The sequence below is a fragment of the Homarus americanus genome, unplaced genomic scaffold (assembly GCF_018991925.1).
Source record: "Homarus americanus isolate GMGI-L3 unplaced genomic scaffold, GMGI_Hamer_2.0 scaffold56333, whole genome shotgun sequence".
Lineage (NCBI taxonomy): Eukaryota > Metazoa > Arthropoda > Malacostraca > Decapoda > Nephropidae > Homarus > Homarus americanus.
This window is the reverse complement of record NW_024734940.1, coordinates 12,308,864-12,327,709: the sequence shown is the minus strand read 5'-3', so window position 1 is coordinate 12,327,709 and position 18,846 is coordinate 12,308,864. Positions and strand designations below refer to the sequence as shown.

Sequence of the window (18,846 nt, the reverse complement as noted above, 5' to 3'; positions counted from 1 at the left end):
GCTTGTTACTTCTTCATTGTCATACATTATTGACACTCATACATATACATTCTCTTCTCTCATCGTGTATTCCCCTGACAGCACCTCCTCAATGCCTCACTCTTAACACGCGTCAAAGTATTATCAAGTAAATAAATTATAAGATATCCCCTCCAAAGCACAATGCTGGAAATTTCCCCATAAGATTTATTGTTGAGTGTCTATGTCTTTTTCTCTGTACGGAATAAAAAAAATATAATAAACAAATAAAAACAAGGAATAAATAAATTAAAACAAATAAATAAATAAAAATAACAGCTGTTGTACGTAACGCCTGACAACTGCCTCGGATGTTACCATAATTCCTACACAGAACACAGGCGAGTTTGACCAGGCTGGTGCATCTGTGTACACAAAACCTCTAACTATCCCCATTAACAACAAACAAACAATATCCAACAACATTCAATTCCCACATTAACTTTTTTTTTTTAATTCATGATGAGAAAAAAGTCTTTAGATAAATTTACATAATGTGATTCAACAGTGAGCCTTTATTAAAATGAGTTACGACTGAGTTACACGATAAGGGGGTTAATATAAGTTAAAACTAAGAGAAACGGGATGTTGAAAATATGTAAATGAGTAGTGATATGATCGTAGCATCTAAAAATAGCTGGTAAGGCAAGGATGTATTTATCTCGGCAGCATAGCTTAGTGGTGTGTGTGTGTGTGTGGTCCCTAGCCTGGTCACGCACCTGCTCGGACAAACCAAACCCTGGCCCACTTCTATTACCAAACTGTGACGGGGTACTGAGATACTGGTAGCATATCTTCACCTGTTAATAGCGTGCCATTACTCATGTGTCAAGCCTATGTGAAAGTTGTGAGCCTTACCTTGTGCAGAACCCCCCCTGCATTACTTCGAGGTTGAGGTATTGTCTTGCGTCTGAAACAAGGAAATAGGTTGTAGATTCCCTTGAGAGTTGTTATTGGTCAGATGATGTTTACAATAATCCAGGTCGTAATAAAACGTCTTCAATGTGAAGTTTGATATAGAGTAATTAGAAATATGTGCATCAAAATATTTCTCACCTCTTCCAAATATTACTCTATTCTTTAGCGTTAAACTGAAAATACATACATACAGACATAACCCACAACACCAGCAACACAATTACAATTTATATGACTGAACAATATTTGTTTTCTTTTATTTAAAATTTTACCATAAAATTCAGCCAACACCGAACAAATCAAATGGTTGAGGATTACCATCTTACTCACAGCAGCCAAGAACAACAGCAGCCACCAGAAAAGAATAAAACAATACGAGATAAATAAATAAATAAAAAACTTGCAGGCATATCGTCCCTTTTAAGGAAGAGACTGCAGACATGTCACTGAAAATATCGAATGTGGAGAGTAGATAAAAAATAACCTTTCCTATTCTTAAAACACAATATTTTCCGTTTTCTCACACTTATTTAAGTTGTTTCACTGTAATGGGTGATGTTACAGACGTTCACACTGACTGTAATTAAAGACTACAGTTATCTGAAGACCATAGTACTCTCTCCAGCCTATAGTCCAGTACTCTAGCGTTTTGTTTTTTACATTTTGACAGCCACCAGAGGGGGTTAGGTTAGGCTCGTACAGTGGAACATAATCTAAGGGTGAAAAAATGAAAAAGGATCAAGAGAAGAAATGGTGAATATACTTATGCATGAAGCAACAATGTTAACTAGTAGAAAGGCAATGTGAGGAAGGCCGCCACAGAGAGGTGGTGTCCTGATAGCCTATTATCATACAGTATGGTAAACTAAATGATTGGGACGTGGTGGATCTTTCCTGTTGATGTATGTATGTCTGTGTGTGTCTGTCTGTCTGTCTGTGTGTCTGTCTGTCTGTCTGTCTGTGTGTGTGCGTGTGTGTGTGCGTCACCCGCTCTAACCTAATTACCTGGCATATATATATTTACTTCATCGTCTATCGCCTCCTGTGTTTGTTGATGATTTAGTCGTTTAACAGGCCATTATGTGTTCCATTATGCCATCAACAGAATTATTCTTTGTGAAGTAAATGTTAGGAAGATGGAAGTTTGCGCGCCGCCTCTCACCCGACTCCTGCTGAGGTGTATAAACTATTGTTGTATCAAAATAACCAGTATTATAAAGCGTCATATATTACTTTTACTTTCAAATCAGATAGAAATGGATAACTCACGTCATAAAACTTTGCTGTTCCTGCCATTCTTACTGTACGGTATATCAGCATCTCTAGGAACAAGTGAGGCGATGTTTGATTTTACAATTTTCGAATTTTAACGTATCATTTTTGCGTTTAATAAACCAAAAAAACGTTATAAGGTTATTGTATACGGTTTAAGAATATTTACAAGTTATCAGTCAGCTACAACGATGCCTGGTTCCTCAGAGCACAGCTAACACACTTACAAGCAACAAGACACATGGAACGGAGAGACAACACCACAAGTAAATGATCAAATACTAAATTAAATAAGAACAGATTAATACAGGTTTTTGCCGATTCACAAACGAATAAACTCATCAGGCTATGACTACCCTTGTACAATAATTCACATTTCCCTTTTTTCTTCACAATTTATGATTATATTCAATAGCAAAGAAATCAATGGAGTGTAAAAAAAAAATAATGTGTGTGTGGTGAGTAACGGGACACATCCTCGCTAGCGGAGACCAATACTAAGCTAGGGAGAGCATTTACCTCCGCTTCCGCTCTCTTCTACACCATCGCTATCATAACTGGGACACTCAACGTCTTATGCAATATCTCATGGCTCACTGATTTATGTCAATACCGTTTTATATATATTCCTGTTTGTCATATTTGGGATTTGTTTTCCGAAAGATTACGAGGTTTGTTGACTTACATTACGACCGTTTATTAAATGGTTTGGCATCAGACGTCAAGCAAGTGGTAAGAGAAACATCTGTCATTAACTTAGCTATCTAATCTCTCTCTCTCTCTCTCGGGTCAAGGAATTATGGAAAAGTGAGAGTGCTTGGTAACATGAGTGACGGTGTAGGGAAGTTGAGAGATGTAACATGAGGAGGATGGTGAGGCGGGCGGGTGGGTGGGTGGGCCGACACGTCCGGGCTACTACTCGTCGGCCGCCGCTACAATGATGACACCAACAAGCCCCACACATCAGCGGTGAGCAAACACAGCAATAGAAAGTGGCACTTCCAAGGTTGCATGCGGCTGGCACCCCCCCGACCCCTCTGGCAAGGCTTGGTATGTTGTTTATCCCGGGTATTTTATCACCCCGTGGGGCACCCAACTCCAGAACCTACACCATCCTGATGACCCATTAGTACTACCCAGGGGACCTCCATCCTAGATAACACCTTTCAGTATAGTTGTCTCTGAGGGAAAGTGTGTGTGTGTGTGTGTGTGTGTACAACTTTTTTTATTAAACTTTGAGTTATAACTTAATCTCTACAGTCTACAGAATCTCATACATTATTGAGGCCATCGGTGCATTAACCAAAATATATTTATTGTGGGGGATTAGGACGAGGTGCTCCAAGTCTAGTACACAGACGAGACGCCGCCACCGGGAGACGAAAAGTAAACTGCCCAGTCACGGTCCCTGCAGCCAGTCAGTAACGCTACACCCACCCATTCAGTTAACTCTACTATCACCTACACTGAAACACGAGGACCTATAGCATTCTTAAAACATTCTTCATCAGTCTTCATTACCTCTTCTACGTATTCTTGCTATGTTTCTCGAAGTTTATTTGTAATTATTAAATGAATCAATATTTTTATTAACTGGGGCCTGGGTGTGGTGGTAGAGCTTATATTTTACACTAATCCACCTCTCTCTCTTCGCCTAACACCCTCACGTTCCTCTAAGTCCCTGGAATTCACGAAACCTTTTCACACATACGACTCAACGCCGCAAGCCTTAGGTCTGCTTAGGAGTTACGGCTTCGCGTTTCACCCTCACTCTCTTCTTCCTCTTTCTCCTCCTTCCCTACCTCCTTCTCTTCCCTTTTAGGTGCCATGTTGTTCTTCTCCTCCTCTTCCTCCCTTCTCTTCACCATTCTATCATCAAAAGAGATCATTCACATCCTGGGGTACTGAGCGATTGGTCTCCTTACGCTCGCTCCACCACTACTGATGCTCTCCACCCTCCCCCTCCCCACCCTGCCTCCACCCTGCCTCCTCCACCCCTTTGCGCTACACCACCACAAAAGAAAAGAACGATCAGAGCAAGAACTCCTTCAGAGACTCCCACCAGACAACGATAACAACCATACATGGTTCCCAAAAAGTTACCAAATCTCGAAAGGTCCATTACCACCCCCGATCTATACGGCTAGACAATAGTCAACCTCCCTAGACTAGCATCCGCCAGTAGGGTCGGCGGAATATGAAATAAGGCTCTCAAAACACCCATATTTGGGATAGGTTAAGCTGTCTAGTGCCTGTAGAGACAGAAAATAACTAACCCATGACACAACCCTAACACACTATTAGCTTGGCTAACCCACAGCAAGGCGGTCAGTCCTCCTCCTCCTCCTACCTCTTCCTAAATTTCTTCAATTTCCGAACTAATACTTCCTTCCTCCGCCCCTATTTTTCTTCCATTCCTCCTTTCTCTACAAAAAAGCGAAGCTCTCCCGCCTCCCCCACCCTTTTCCCTTTCTCCCAATCGCTAGGCTGATATATATTCAGTGAGGACGCTAACAGTAAAGACTTTATGAGCTTGTTGTAGTTTTACTAAGGGGTAGGAAGGCAGGGGAATGTCTCGCCGAATCTCATTATCAGCGAGACTTTAAGATCACAGTTGTTGTCCGGATGTTGTCCCTCACCGTCTACCCGGCACCAGCCAGCCAACCGCCACCAGCTCTCGGCAGTATCAGTGTATCTCACCCACGACCCCTGTAATGTCCTCTGGCCCCCCTGAAGAAGGCTGGTATGGTAGTTTGAGCAACAGTGGTGTAATTGTTATCTTTATGAGCCACTCAACCCCACCACCAGAACCACCTCTGGAATGACTACGTGTGTTGTGTGTGGTGCAAGAGAGTCGTCCACCACACCACATAGCTCTACACACCACACACACAGATGACAAAATAGACAATTGAGATAAGCCACAAAACTGAAAGTCTCTACCGATTTTCAACCTTTTTACTCAAGACGTGTTGTGTGATATGTCATTAATATTCAATCCTATCTGTTAATGTTCACCTTCCTCACAACTCCGGATGGACAGACATTCCCAAGTTCCTCTCCTGGGATAAGCAAGACACAAAAAAACATCTTGCATACTTAACAAATTTTAAAGAAGTGAAAATTGAAGATTTTTTTTGTCTCCTGTTTTAAAGCATCAAAGTTCACCGCCATCTGCGCCACTCGCCACGTACACACGGATACATTAGCGGTGTCATCAACAGTGGTGCTGACGACACTTGAGCTTGTAGCCAGGCAGGTTATAGAGCCACAGCTTAGTAGAGAGGATGGATGACAAGCCTGCAACTTTAAGTACAGGTTGACGCGGACACTACCAGCCAGCTTGTTTTCCTCCGCCAGAGACTAGTCAAGTACTGTACTATATCGTTGCTTGGGGGTAGGAAGGGTATAACGACCTCCCCCCCAATATATTCTGAACATTGTAACACCCCCTCCTGGTTATGGTCCCTTTACTGTATGCTCTTATAATGACCTGGTGTTTGCCTGGAGTGAACACCATACACAAGGGTCATTATTTCATCACCCACCCACCTAACCATCACCACCACTATCCTTATATGTTAATTACACAATATAAATAAATAAATAAACAAAATGAAAAAAAGATGAAAAAGTGACTTCACCATTATGAATATTTAATCAACCAACAGACGTCACTCATCAAAATATACCTCAGCCTTGACATCAATTCTCTTTGAGTTATATTCTGCTTAACTTAATCTTGCCCAACAGCCACGCCCCCCACCACCTACCACCCACCTCACCCTCCAACCCCACCTCCATCCCACCTGGTCCTCAAGGTTATAAATCACTTAAGTCATACCCCAGGTGACCTTTGACCCCCATCCACCTGTCCCCTCATTATTATTCATCGTCCTCCGTTACTTAGGCCGCCAGGTGGGTGTTTCGAATAGGTGACCCTCCCCTCCCCTCCCCTCTCACCTGTCCTGTCCTCACACCTCACCTTCTACCCTCACACCTTACTTCACCTATCCTCATCTCCTTTACTCTATCCTCGCCCCCTCCATCCCTATTCCCCCTCCACAATGGTAACGTAATACACCTGGTGACTCTACCCACCCTCGACTGACGTCACCAACTACCTGACGTCACTTCTTATGACGTCACCATTCACTGACGTCACTAACTGTAGAAGTCAGTAGGCATGGGTTGGTGTCTGGCTTCTAATACCGAGAGTTAACAAATATACTGTGGTCGGGTGGATACAATGCTCATCTTCCGTTCTAAAGGTCGCTGGTTCGATAATGGGGGGACCTGACTTTACAGATGAGGTGAATATGGCAGTCCAGTACAGTGCCAACCACGTTAACTCTCCTTTGTGTAAATTACTAAATCAATGTGTTAACTTAAAAGAGTGGTTAGGTTAGGTTAGTCTAGTGTTTAAGAGTCATGTCACCAAGTCACTTAAACACTTACACACACACTCACGACACACTTAATACACACCTTACTCACACTACACACTTATACACTGTACAACCACTGAATCACACTTACACACATACTTATATACTCGCGCGCGCACACACTTATATATAAATTCTTCTCTTGGATTAATCTTACTGTCAGTGATATACAAGACATTAACACGAAGGGGGCGACGACGGTGTGGCTGCAGGTGTCCAGCGCTAAGACCTGTTCCTGTCTAACGCTTCACCCACAGTATTGATGCCTTGTGATCACCTCTGCACCACACCACAGTCACTACTATCACCGTTACACCACACCCCCACCGCTACACCATCACCACACACCACTACCTCCTCTGAAAGTGGGACTTGTTGAGGTTAGGTTAGGTTTGGTGCACACTAGTTGGATAAAACACTATTTCATCTAACTCTGTACAGGCCGGGGGTCAGAATCCTGTGTGTGTAATATTTTTCATCTGCACTGAGGATCATTTTCGACATAACATTTCATAGTTACATATAAATCTCTGTATCGATCACATGGTATTAATTCACCCTTAGGGAATACAGTATAATACGGTAGATTAAAAATACAGTGCCTCTCGTGTCGGCCATAAAGGATTCAGATGTCGACGATTATGTAGAGTAGGAACTATAAGATACATTAAGTGGTGGTTACGAGATGGCTTAAGGGTGGTTTAACATGGGAGTGAGGTTAAGACAATTACATGCCATTATGTCAACACCATCCTGATATCTCGTCTGTAATTATTTAGGAAAGGTTTTATTCATCAAGATAAGAGCAGTCAAATGATGCGAGATCTTGATACACCTTCCTTTAGTTACAAAATACAGGTGTCAACATAGACATCTCCCCTCTCCCTGTGACGTGACCAGAGGTCGCCCTTCAGGAGACGACACACACGGCAGGAACCTCCCAGTGACGCACAGCCACTGACGCTGGCAGAGGTCCAGCAGCAGCAGGTGATGATCCTCCCACCCCACCACCGTCTGGTCTGTGAGTGTCAGGCCAGCCACCACCACACTTCAAGTTCACATCCATCTAGTTTAATTAACAATCTAGTATATACGCTTGAAGACCTGGGTTGTTGAAGAGCAGTAGTGCATTAAAACACCAACACCACCTTGGCATCACCAGTAACGAGACCACCATCCGGCCGTGTGTGTTGCCAGGACCCGTCACCTCCCTCCCTCCCTCAACAGGCAGGACAAGTAACGTCACGATCCCTGGGTCAGCCTCCCTCATGACCCCCGTGATGAAACCTGGCGTGTACCAGACCTGCTGCTGGAGTGGTCAAGGTTCACACGCAGAGAGGGAAAGCTGAAGAGGTTGGGTGGGTGGAGGGGGGGGGGTGACAAACACGACAAGAGAAATAAACAGAAATATGAGTAATAAAACACGATGACTCTGCCTGAACATTCGTGTGTGTGTAATAAGTTCTCCCGCGCGTCGTAATTCATGGATTTCCACCCGGGAGAACATGATCAGAAATTTACATATCTTAAATCAGCCGCGACAGTGCGGATCTCGTCTCAAGGTAAGTTTATTATCGTTATTGGTTGTAAAGAAAAAGAATTGACAGGTTATGAGCAAAAAAACTGTTGGCGCTATAATGGTTAAAATATTAAAATAAATAAGAAAATGAGAAAGAAAATCAATCCTAATGCAACAGGACTCAACCCATAAGAAGGACGAGGGTTTGTCTCTCGTCCACTACACAGTACCTAAGATAATATTAATATCCACTTAATGAAAATAAACTCTCGTGGTTAACTTGTCAGAAGGAAATTACATTGGTTGATTCATCTCTTTACACACACACACACACACACACGAATCGTTTGTGGCAATGCATAATAAACTTTTTTTATCACTACAACGATTGATGGGTCTGTCTCCCCCGCCTTCCCCAACAACACCAACACCCCACAAACTCGAAGGCTACATTTCTCCTTGTTAATATTAAACTAAATCATAATCATTCACGGGGAACGCTAACTCATTTCCCTTTCATCGACTCTCGCGGCCTTGACTCCTCCCCCTTCAGAACTCTCACTAAAGTCCTGTGACTCTTGTACTTTCCTCACCTCTCGCTATTTAGGGACGCAGACAGCTGGGGTGTTTTTATAAACTGTGGTGCACTCAACTCAATGCTCTGTTGTGTTGAGGCTTTTAATCTTGCATATGAATGTCTGTCTGGGTAATTAAAAATGCGCTAGATTAACATTACGTCGGTTATGAAGCGTAGTGGTAAGATAGTAAGCAAAAAAAATAATGTAAAGCCTAGTACTTTATCAACAGGTCAAGAGCCTTTACAAATTATATTTTTAAAAGATGTTAAACAAATTCAATCTCATGTAGTCGTTTAATGTCAAATTATGAAGACGGTAAACGGAGAAAGAATTAAGTGTTAGAGGTACAGTAATTGACAAAAAAAAAAGTCAGGCTAGCCAAACTCCCACCCACTCACCCGCCCCTACGGAGTTTACAGCAGGAATAAAGATTCGGAAACTTTTAGCTTTAGTGGCTAATAAAGATTATAAATAAACAGACTGACAACGCCGACTTAATAATAATGCTACCTCAACATGGTTAAAGGCCAGGAATGATGTGAAGGTTGCTGGGGATGGTGAAAATCAAGGTTCCACTATTTACGATCTAACAACTTTGATTTTTTAGTGTTCTTTCGAATGACTTTCCATAGCGAGGTTATTTTAAGGTTAGGGAGCAGTAAAGATTACCTTCACGACACGAACCACCACATTCCGGGGTTAGTATTGATGATTGACTTGGCTAGAGGTGGAAGTTTTCAGGACGGGTGTTTCAGCAAGATGGCTACAGTCACTGATTCTACCCTCCAGTCCTCAACAGATATGTGCCAGTGCTGCAAATCCTCCACCCAAAAAAGGCTCGCCGTAACGTTTAACATATTCTTATACAGTACAAAACAAACACGCACCCCGAAAAATGTCATTCACTTGGTCTACAAATCTTTCTAACCATGTTTTTTCTCAAGCCTGACCACACAATACATTTTACATCACATATTAACAGTAGTACACAAATAATCAAAACACTGCAGTATATCGGTGTTTTCATAGATCACGGGTCTCTCACACCACTATACCACCATGAATGCTAATAACCCAGCTGTGTTTGTGTGCAGCCGCTCCCGCCATATACGCTGACACTCCTGCAGTTCACAAATAGGTGAGGTAATCACGTACATTCACCTGGAGGATATTGGTACCTAGCTCACGTATATAGGAAGCCAAGCCCAAAAGCATTATTCGGGGGAGTGGAGGCTGAGGTTAAGTCGCGAAGCTAATCGTAAAAGTGACCAAGGACTATACGTTCCTCCAACTTTATAAACCTCCTCAAACCATACTTACTGAGCTTGATAAAATGCCGACTATAGTACGAAGAAGTTAGGTAACGGACTGCACTTTAGCCTAGCAAGGTGAGACGAGAGCCAGGGGAGGGGGTGTAAAAATTCAAGTCACCAGCTATTGACCGACCAACACACGGCATAAACTTTTTTTTATGAATCCTGTATACTGAGTATGAGAGGCTTAACCGCAATCTAAGTCATGATCGTTAGTCAATTTATTTCCTCGGTGGTGACTTACCAATAGGAAAGAGTGTGAGCAAGCAACGTGAGGTGGGCATTCGGTGACGGGCGGCCCCACGCCTTGTAGCCTCCCCTCCCACCTCAAGTCTGTGGCCTGGTCGTTCATGGTGCCCGTGATGATAAGTTCATCCTGCTTATACATTACACATCCAATATGCGTAGTAGTGCACGTAGACAAATAGCAGACCGATGTTAAAGTGTGCATCTGCTGAGAGGGACATGAACTAGTTACTATTGGTGATCTTGCACCTAGAATGGTGAGGACATCATTATGAAATAACCCTGAGTGACATCACTTTTACTTTCCTGTTAGTCACTCACGAACATGATCAGCACAGTACCTCCTACCGCTATTCTTGCAACCACGTGTGTCGGCGTGATATTGCATGGACCTTGTACCATATATTTCCTTCGGTCAGTGAAAAACAACGACGTACAGTCATTCTAAGATATGGACCCGGGTTTTCCAAGATTAAAATTTTCCCGTAACTGAGAGAGAGAGAGAGAGGAAGCATTTAACTACATGATTTTTATGGACTTCTGATGCCTTATTAGCCTCCTCCTATCTGCGTGTGGTTGCGTTAAGTTGGGGTTGCTCAGCTCTGGCATTACTAGTTGGTGAACCTTTAAGAATCCTGCCCCTGCTACATAGAGTCTCACAGGAGAACTAGTGTTGCTAGAGTGCGTGTGGCTCACCAGGTATTATTACCACACCCAGCTCGCCTTGGTCCCTTCACCTGTCCATCATTATTCCCGCGTCCACTTCAAGAGTGTTTACCTGACAAATCCTCTATCATCAACAAAATTACTGAATTGGTGGGTTGTAAGCTGCGCCTTATCGCAAATAATGACTGGTTGATTGTAACTGGTATTTAAGGAACGTCCATTCATTAAAAACTCGGTATTTTGTCTGCTTGTAGCGCGACAGGGAGACACATTTGCCATTGTTTGTCGTGAAAGAAATTATCTCGCATTACCCACTAAAAACTTCACTGCCACTGCGAGATTTCTTGAACAAAAATATTTGTTTACCAGAATTATTTATAATAAAATCCGTTTTATTACTTTCCGTCAAATTGGTATTAGTATTATTATATATATACAAAATACTAATAATATAAACCAATTATAGGTTCTCATCTGGAGAGACTATAAGTCACCGTTCGTTTTTTTTTTTGGGGGGGGTAAGAGTTAAAAGATTAAAAATAGAAGAGAAAAGACTAAATTAATCTACACCACGAAGATGCCGGAAAACCAGCTTTTTGAAGTGAGACATTGTAAGAGTAGGGAAACACAGAAGGCATCCCTTGTTATATTAGCAAGAAGTGTTGGCATTTGTTAGCCGGCAGACATAATACGTCATATGCCCGGCATCATACGAAAATCTTGCCGCAGCCACTAAACGAATATTAACCGCACATATTAAGAAGTGTCTGCGATTTAGTTGAGAAGACCTGAAACCACTCGTAAAATCAAAGCTCAAATAATCTGCGTTTTGGGTCGAAAATGTTGGATGGAGTCATTCTACGGGGTAAAAAAAAACTGACTTCTCTAATACTAATAAAAATGATCACTCAATTTAGTGCAGACAGCCTCAACCAGTTGCCACTCAATAAAAAATATAACAAAAGATCATTTAATGCTCACAAACGTCAACTTGTATTACAAATGGCCCGGGTTGGCAGAAAACTGGTTCTCTTGTTATCACACACTTACATTATGTACAATATATGACAACAGGAGACCAGTTTAGAGATGGGTTAACAGTATTGCGATCTTGGGGTCAAATGGTCAGCAGTTGCACCACCTGGATATATATATATTCACATGAAACCCTCAACACAACCAGTTCAATTGAGAGTATATCTGCCTCAACAACTTTCTATCACTGAATAACCTGTGCCGAGTCTTATTTGTAACTGTTTCACTATTTACCGTATATAAAACTGATGTAATGTACCGACCTGTTATGTTTAAGCAATACTCCGGGTCTCCCACGATAGTTTACCTGCCATCTGCGAATAAACTGAAGACAAATACCATGATAGCTGACAAACCATCAACGAAATCACAGGTCCTCAGTGTTAGGACATGAAGGGAGCAGTAACTGTACCACTTGGTCTTAACTGGCTACCTTAAACACGTCAACATGGCGGTGCTCGAGAACACTCAAAGGAAGGAACCAGCTGGTGGCACCAACGTCCAAATAATAATAAAGACTTAACAGGCAGTATTGTATAACTTTATATATTACAATCCGTTGGCTTGCATAATCACTGCAGGCCAAGACCAGCTATAACGTCTTCGTGTTTACGTTCACCATGATAAAGTAGTTTACAGTTGACACAACACAGACTGAGTTTTATGGACTGAAGATCTCATTTGTTACCTGATGTAGATTGTAGATAGGCTCCTGAAGTTAACAGCCACACGTCCAAAGATACGTAGACACCGCTGGAACGAGAAACACACACACACACACAAAACATAAAACTCCGCCTCTCTCCTTCGTGATGTGTCAACAACTGAAGTCTGCTCGCCGGGACGCTGACGCCGAGTTCGCCCTCCAAGTCTTCCGAAGCAGTAAACCGATACATTATTTTATCCATAAATGTTTCGGATTCATGTTTTCGAATGATGTTTCGAACATATGTCTGTTATTTCAGAGTTAATGTTAGTGGATATAAGAGACGTAAGGCAACATGTAGCACTTTGTTTAAAGAGTACGTTGTTTATCTGCACTGTCTATGTACTAAGCTAATGTGGACTTGTATGACAATTTTACTGAATGAAAATATTGGTTACGTCTCTAACTAGTGTGTTGTATTGTCAACAGACGCTTCTGGGGCTGGCCTTGGCTTCGTCTCAGAAAAAGGACAACTATGACTTCGGCTTCAACGCTGGCTCACACTTCCGCCAGGAAGAGAAGGGTGAGTATTGCTGCTGGTTATGTTAACATTGGGTTAATATTATGCAAATATACCCCTTAACACTTCAATATTGATTCGTTTGACGTTATTTCAGTTTGCTCATAGTAAATTCTGCATATATAAGCCTATTTCTTACGTATTTCTTCAATAGCTACAAATATTAAGTTACTATACATAATCTTAATATATATACAACTTTTACTACCCATAAAATTTTTTATTATTGCTGCTGTATGTGAAAACGTATATAAAAGCATCAGTTACATCATTTAAGAATGCACTAGGCCATACTGACCCTTGTAACAGTATTGAAAGTAATGTACTGGATAGGTGTGTGCATAGACCTAAATAGCTTGGGGTGTACTGTATGACGGTGGGTTATGTTGGCAGGTGCTGATGGTATGACGAGGGGAGAGTATGGGTTCCGTACCCCAGATGGTTGCATGCACATTGTCAGCTACGAGGCTGATCAAGTCGGCGGCTACCGGGTCCTCGGTTCCTCTAAGAGAGACTGTGTTTATGCAGGTAATTAACAGTTGTACCTGGTAACGTGGTAAGGAGTTGATCAGAGTTCATTTAGGTTAAAGATCAGTATTATTGTATAAAGACTTGGTTTGAATACTGTTGTGGTGTGTTAAGAACTTGAAGCCATCTTTATGTCTCCTTTAAGCCCTGATATAAATAGGAATGAGACAATGGGAAAAGTAACATTAAAATAAGTAGCTAATATTTTCTTCTCGTCCCACAGTAACTCGTCGACCAATTATTACAACCAGACGACCAATCACGACTACCAGACGACCAATCACGACTACCAGACGACCAATCACGACTACCAGACGACCAATCAAGACTACCAGACGACCAATCACGACTACCAGACGACCAATCACGACTACCAGACGAGCAATCACGACTACCAGACGACCAATCACGACTACCAGACGACCAATCACGACAACCAGACGACCATTCACAACTAGACGACCGCCGACTACCAGACGACCACTTACGACACCTTTCATAAGCTTCATCCCAGTCACCAGCCCGAGACCCCGTGACCCGCTCTTGGTGCCCGAGGTGCCACTGGTCGTAGACAACACCATCGTAGGTAAGTGATGTCGACAGAAGCACAGAGGGATGCAGGAGGGACTAAAAGAACATAAAAGGAGAATAATAGCCATAAGAGTTAGACACGAAGGCAGAGAGAGGGAGAATGAAATAAGATATGTAGTAGGGATTAAAAGTGATAAAGAGTTGTTAAAAGCGGTTGGGTTGGATTAGTTTACGTTATTCACAGATGAAGTGTAAATCAGGTTGTTTAACTGTGTTTTTCCTGCCCATCTAACACACTCCTCCCTACCTCAACTACTCCACACGCTCCAGTCGATAACTCCCAGGGAAGGCAGCTCAGTTCCCCCAACCAGACCACCCAGCGGCCCACAGTCACCACCACCACTGCCAAGCCAGAGAAGAAACCTGAACCCCTCTACTCCTTTGGCTTCACAACCCCAACTCACGGGCACACTGAGACAGGCCTCCCCGATGGCTCCAAGAAAGGAGAGTATTACTGGGACGCCCCCGATGGATGGCGACGCATCGTGACCTACGAGTTAGTTAACCACCTGTGTCTTCTATTTACACACACACACATAATGCATTTTCCAATAACCTTCCCAAATACCCCGACTTATATCTTCGTTTGACAGTGTGGCTCTTAAATCCGAGTTCTACGACTGCCAGTACAATTCATTTGATTTTATGCGTCAATAAATAAAGAATACCTTCAAGACTTGGGGTCCTTGGCCTGCCACTATCATGTATACATATATAAAATAAGTGACATATTAATGACTGAGAAACTTTGTAAAAGAGAAAGATAAATATTGCTCAAGTGAAAATAAACTTGTACATCCTAACTAAAAGCATTCTTTGTGATGCAGAGCCAACGAGCGAGGATTTTTCCCCAAGATGCGGCGTGTGAGGATCCCCACCACCACCCCCGTCCCTCCTTCAACCACTACTGAAGAAGGGCCCATAGACAACCCTAAGCTGGGCAAGGATCTGGATGATGATATTCCCACCCCTCGAGGCGGCTGTCCCTACTACTTCTACTACAACACCAGGTTAATTACTGCTACTGTTGATCCTTCTTCTACATGTAATTTTTTCTTAACCTTACTCTATTTTTAGTCTCATTAGCCAGCACAGTTCGGGTACTTCCAAGATGCTTTTAACCTCATTCCACACATAAATGGTTACTGTAAAAATGATCCAGTTAGTCAATAATACAACTTCTCTTTATCTCTGTAAGTTCCTCAGTGTACCTATTACACTCTTTCCTTATCGTACTGTTATCCATTTCACGGTATTCACCATTCATTCTTCCATTAACTAACTCAATCACTCCCAGCTATTTGTATTACAGAATTTCCTACATTGTATCGTCATTCAAACTTTATTCATTCCTTGCTTCCTAAATAATTTACTTTACCTTTGTCCATAATTCCTCTTAATTTTCTCCTCATACACACTTCCTCATTCCTTCACTAATATTTTTAATTTTTCTTTTCAGTCGTACACAAATAACACCGGAATTTTCTCCCATTTACATCTTATACAGTACATCACTATTTACCAAACTAACATCACACAGCCATAACCTTGCTCTCACCCCTTTTACTAGTTTTGTAATTTATATTTGTTATTTATGTCAGACAAGATAACAACATTAAAATTATACAAAATCTCACCCATGGAAGCAGAACCTCCATCACATTTTTCAATCATTTGACCTGATCATGAAATAGCCTCAGTTCCACACATACAAATTTCTTGTGTTTATGTCAAGTGTGTTGTTTCGCAGGATCAACTACCACTGGGAACACTGCTACATGAACAATACTAAGGTGGGAGAATTTGGCAACCTGGGATCAGACGGTTACGCCCACAAGAACGCTTACTATGCAGATGCCACCGGCTTCCATCCCACACTGAGCAGGACGCCCCTCAATGAAGACCAGAAGAACGTTGTGGCCGACTACACCGAAGGCGTCTTCATCGTACCTAAGGTCACTAAATAATCCAGCCAATTACCTCCAGTTAACTAAATTATTTAGAAATTAATATTCAGTAAAAATTTATTTAGAGGAACTTGACTAATTATTCACCGACAAGTAAAAAATTATGAAAATGTAGTCATAAAATATGTAACCAATATGGCAATATATTATAAAAGTATATACAGTACAGTACTAACAATATTCTTGATTGTAAATGTCATTATGATGGTAATATATACACTCGGGATAAATCTATAGAGTAATGGTTTATATAATGTAATAGTTATAAATATATATATATTGTGTAAATCAAACTGGTTAAAATACTCCTATAAATTTATATCAATACAAAAAATATAGACTACGTTTGTGATCCTTGGACCATTAATCTATATTTATAATTATTTTTGTATATATAAAGGACCACTCAGGTTGCTTTGTTTAGAATTATCTGTAGGTTGACTGTGAGTCATATTAGCAAGGGTGTAGATAGTCCCTTTTACAGTGCAGTATATCAGAAGACATTTAGTATTTCAGAAAAGATTGGCATAATAATTTTTTGTTTCCTCTTTGTGCAGCCTGACGAGGAGCGGCGAGAGACAGAGAAGAGGATCTTGGCGTGGCTGGCGGAGAACAGGGAACGCATCCAGAATCCTCTCCGGTGAACCTTGCCTCTTGCTGTCACCTCATACCCACACACCTTTTTACAACACAGCTAACCAGATGCCAGGATGGTCCTCAATACATTGTTAGTTTGTCTCTAATGTACAGTATAGAGGACCATACGGCATTTTTTCCCCCTTATGTTGATTGTCCTGACCTGCCTGTGATCTAGGGACACTGTTATGAGTAAGACCTTGTTAGCAACAGCACCTACATCACCACAGACCACGTACAGTACAGTACTGTATCGCCTCAGAGATTTAACGACTATATCTTTACATAAATTGTTTTGTGTAAATATATTCCTGCCCACCTTCATATTGTCCCTTCTTTCTTGAGACAATGTCCTCACATATATACATACATTTATATACTTTACAAAGAATCAGTTAAATTGTATATCTTAACTGGCTGGTGGTCACCAGAATTTTGACGTGAGATTAATTTTCAGACAATATGAAAAAAGTAGAGCACAAGCACCTGAAGCACTTTACTGTTAATGTTTATGTTTTATATAAATAATAAAGTGAAGGAATTAGGAATATAATGATCAGTGGGATGTATGAGCCAGGGTGAGCCACCAACAAACAGCTGACATTATAGTACAGTACAGTATTTTGCACTGATTTCTCAACACATCTTATACAGGTAATGGGCACACTTCACCATAAAGCACAATTAATATTGCTTAAACTTAGTACACACTGTATGAACTGACACATTATACTGTAATGTTTGTTACTTTGCGAGTGACTTCATATAATACTTCCCCAGGTAAAATAATGGATACCAACAGCACCTCTGAAGTAAAAGTTGTCTCAAGAAGGAATCTAAAAATACCTATTAGTGAAAAAAAAAGACAAAGAATTATGGTTGTATAAATAATGGTGATGCGGAGGTGAGTGTCCAGCCCAGTACTGTACTGTACTGTTTCTCAGCAGTGTTCCCATCATAAACTATTAATGTAACACTTGTCATATAGTATAAACCATAAAATATAATAAAAACTATATATACTGTACCGTATATCAACTATTAACATATACTGTACACAACAGAAAAGCAACTGTGCAAATTTCAAAATCCCTTTACCAAAACATTTTGTGCCTACGACCAGATGAACACAACTGAGTATATCTCTCTCTCACACAACATAATTCTGATGTTCATATTATATTTACCAGAAAAGATTGTTATTCAAGTTCATCAAACATATATCGACAGTGATTAAAAGAGAGTACAATATAATACTAACGAAGAAAAAACCCAAACAAATAATTTGATGTCCGCCTAACAGCTGCCGTTAACTTATAACATAACCTAAACCAATAAGTAATTCACAAACCAGAGAGACCTGTGTCAGTATCACATATCACTAATAAAATCTATTTGCAAATGATGATCAGATTGAAAATTTACCGAGTGAACATTCTACAAGTTCTAATAACCTACAGAGACTACATGACCATACAGAACATGTACAAATACTGTATGTAGAGGACTAGCACACGACCTTGTATAAAAAACATTAATGCCGTCCTGCTCATTGTCTCTGCACCGTCCTTCCTCATAATTGGTTTCTATTCCTTTGTGTTTTGAAGGACTACAGAAGGTATGATAATAATGTGCTTACTGAAGTATATATCACATCATGATTAAGAGTTCTTTAGGTGTGTGGTAAGAGGATGAGAGGGTTGAGCATTCCTTGTGTAATATGAAGTGATGAGGCTCAAACAAACCCCCAACATAAGATTCTGTATTTTGGTTTGCACAAATATACCAATTAAATACTGATAAAAATATCAATTTTATCTGTTGGCAGCAAGCAATATGTCTACTAATGCAAACTCCTTTAACATTTAAGCCCTGTATACACTTG

At 41.1% G+C, this 18,846-nt stretch overlaps 1 protein-coding gene across 1 annotated transcript in view; it reads left to right on the top strand.

Moving 5' to 3' along the window:
- Nucleotides 1-17,285, top strand: part of LOC121870677 — a 34,469-nt gene extending 17,184 nt beyond the window's left edge. The window contains exons 2-8 of the mRNA XM_042372608.1: nt 13,149-13,242; nt 13,633-13,767; nt 13,991-14,353; nt 14,629-14,854; nt 15,186-15,368; nt 16,109-16,313; nt 16,883-17,285. Of these exons, the coding sequence (XP_042228542.1) occupies nt 13,149-13,242; nt 13,633-13,767; nt 13,991-14,353; nt 14,629-14,854; nt 15,186-15,368; nt 16,109-16,313; nt 16,883-16,969 (1,293 nt within the window). The 3' untranslated portion in view covers nt 16,970-17,285. The remainder of the gene's footprint in view (nt 1-13,148; nt 13,243-13,632; nt 13,768-13,990; nt 14,354-14,628; nt 14,855-15,185; nt 15,369-16,108; nt 16,314-16,882) is intronic.
- Nucleotides 17,286-18,846: the final 1,561 nt, after the last annotated feature.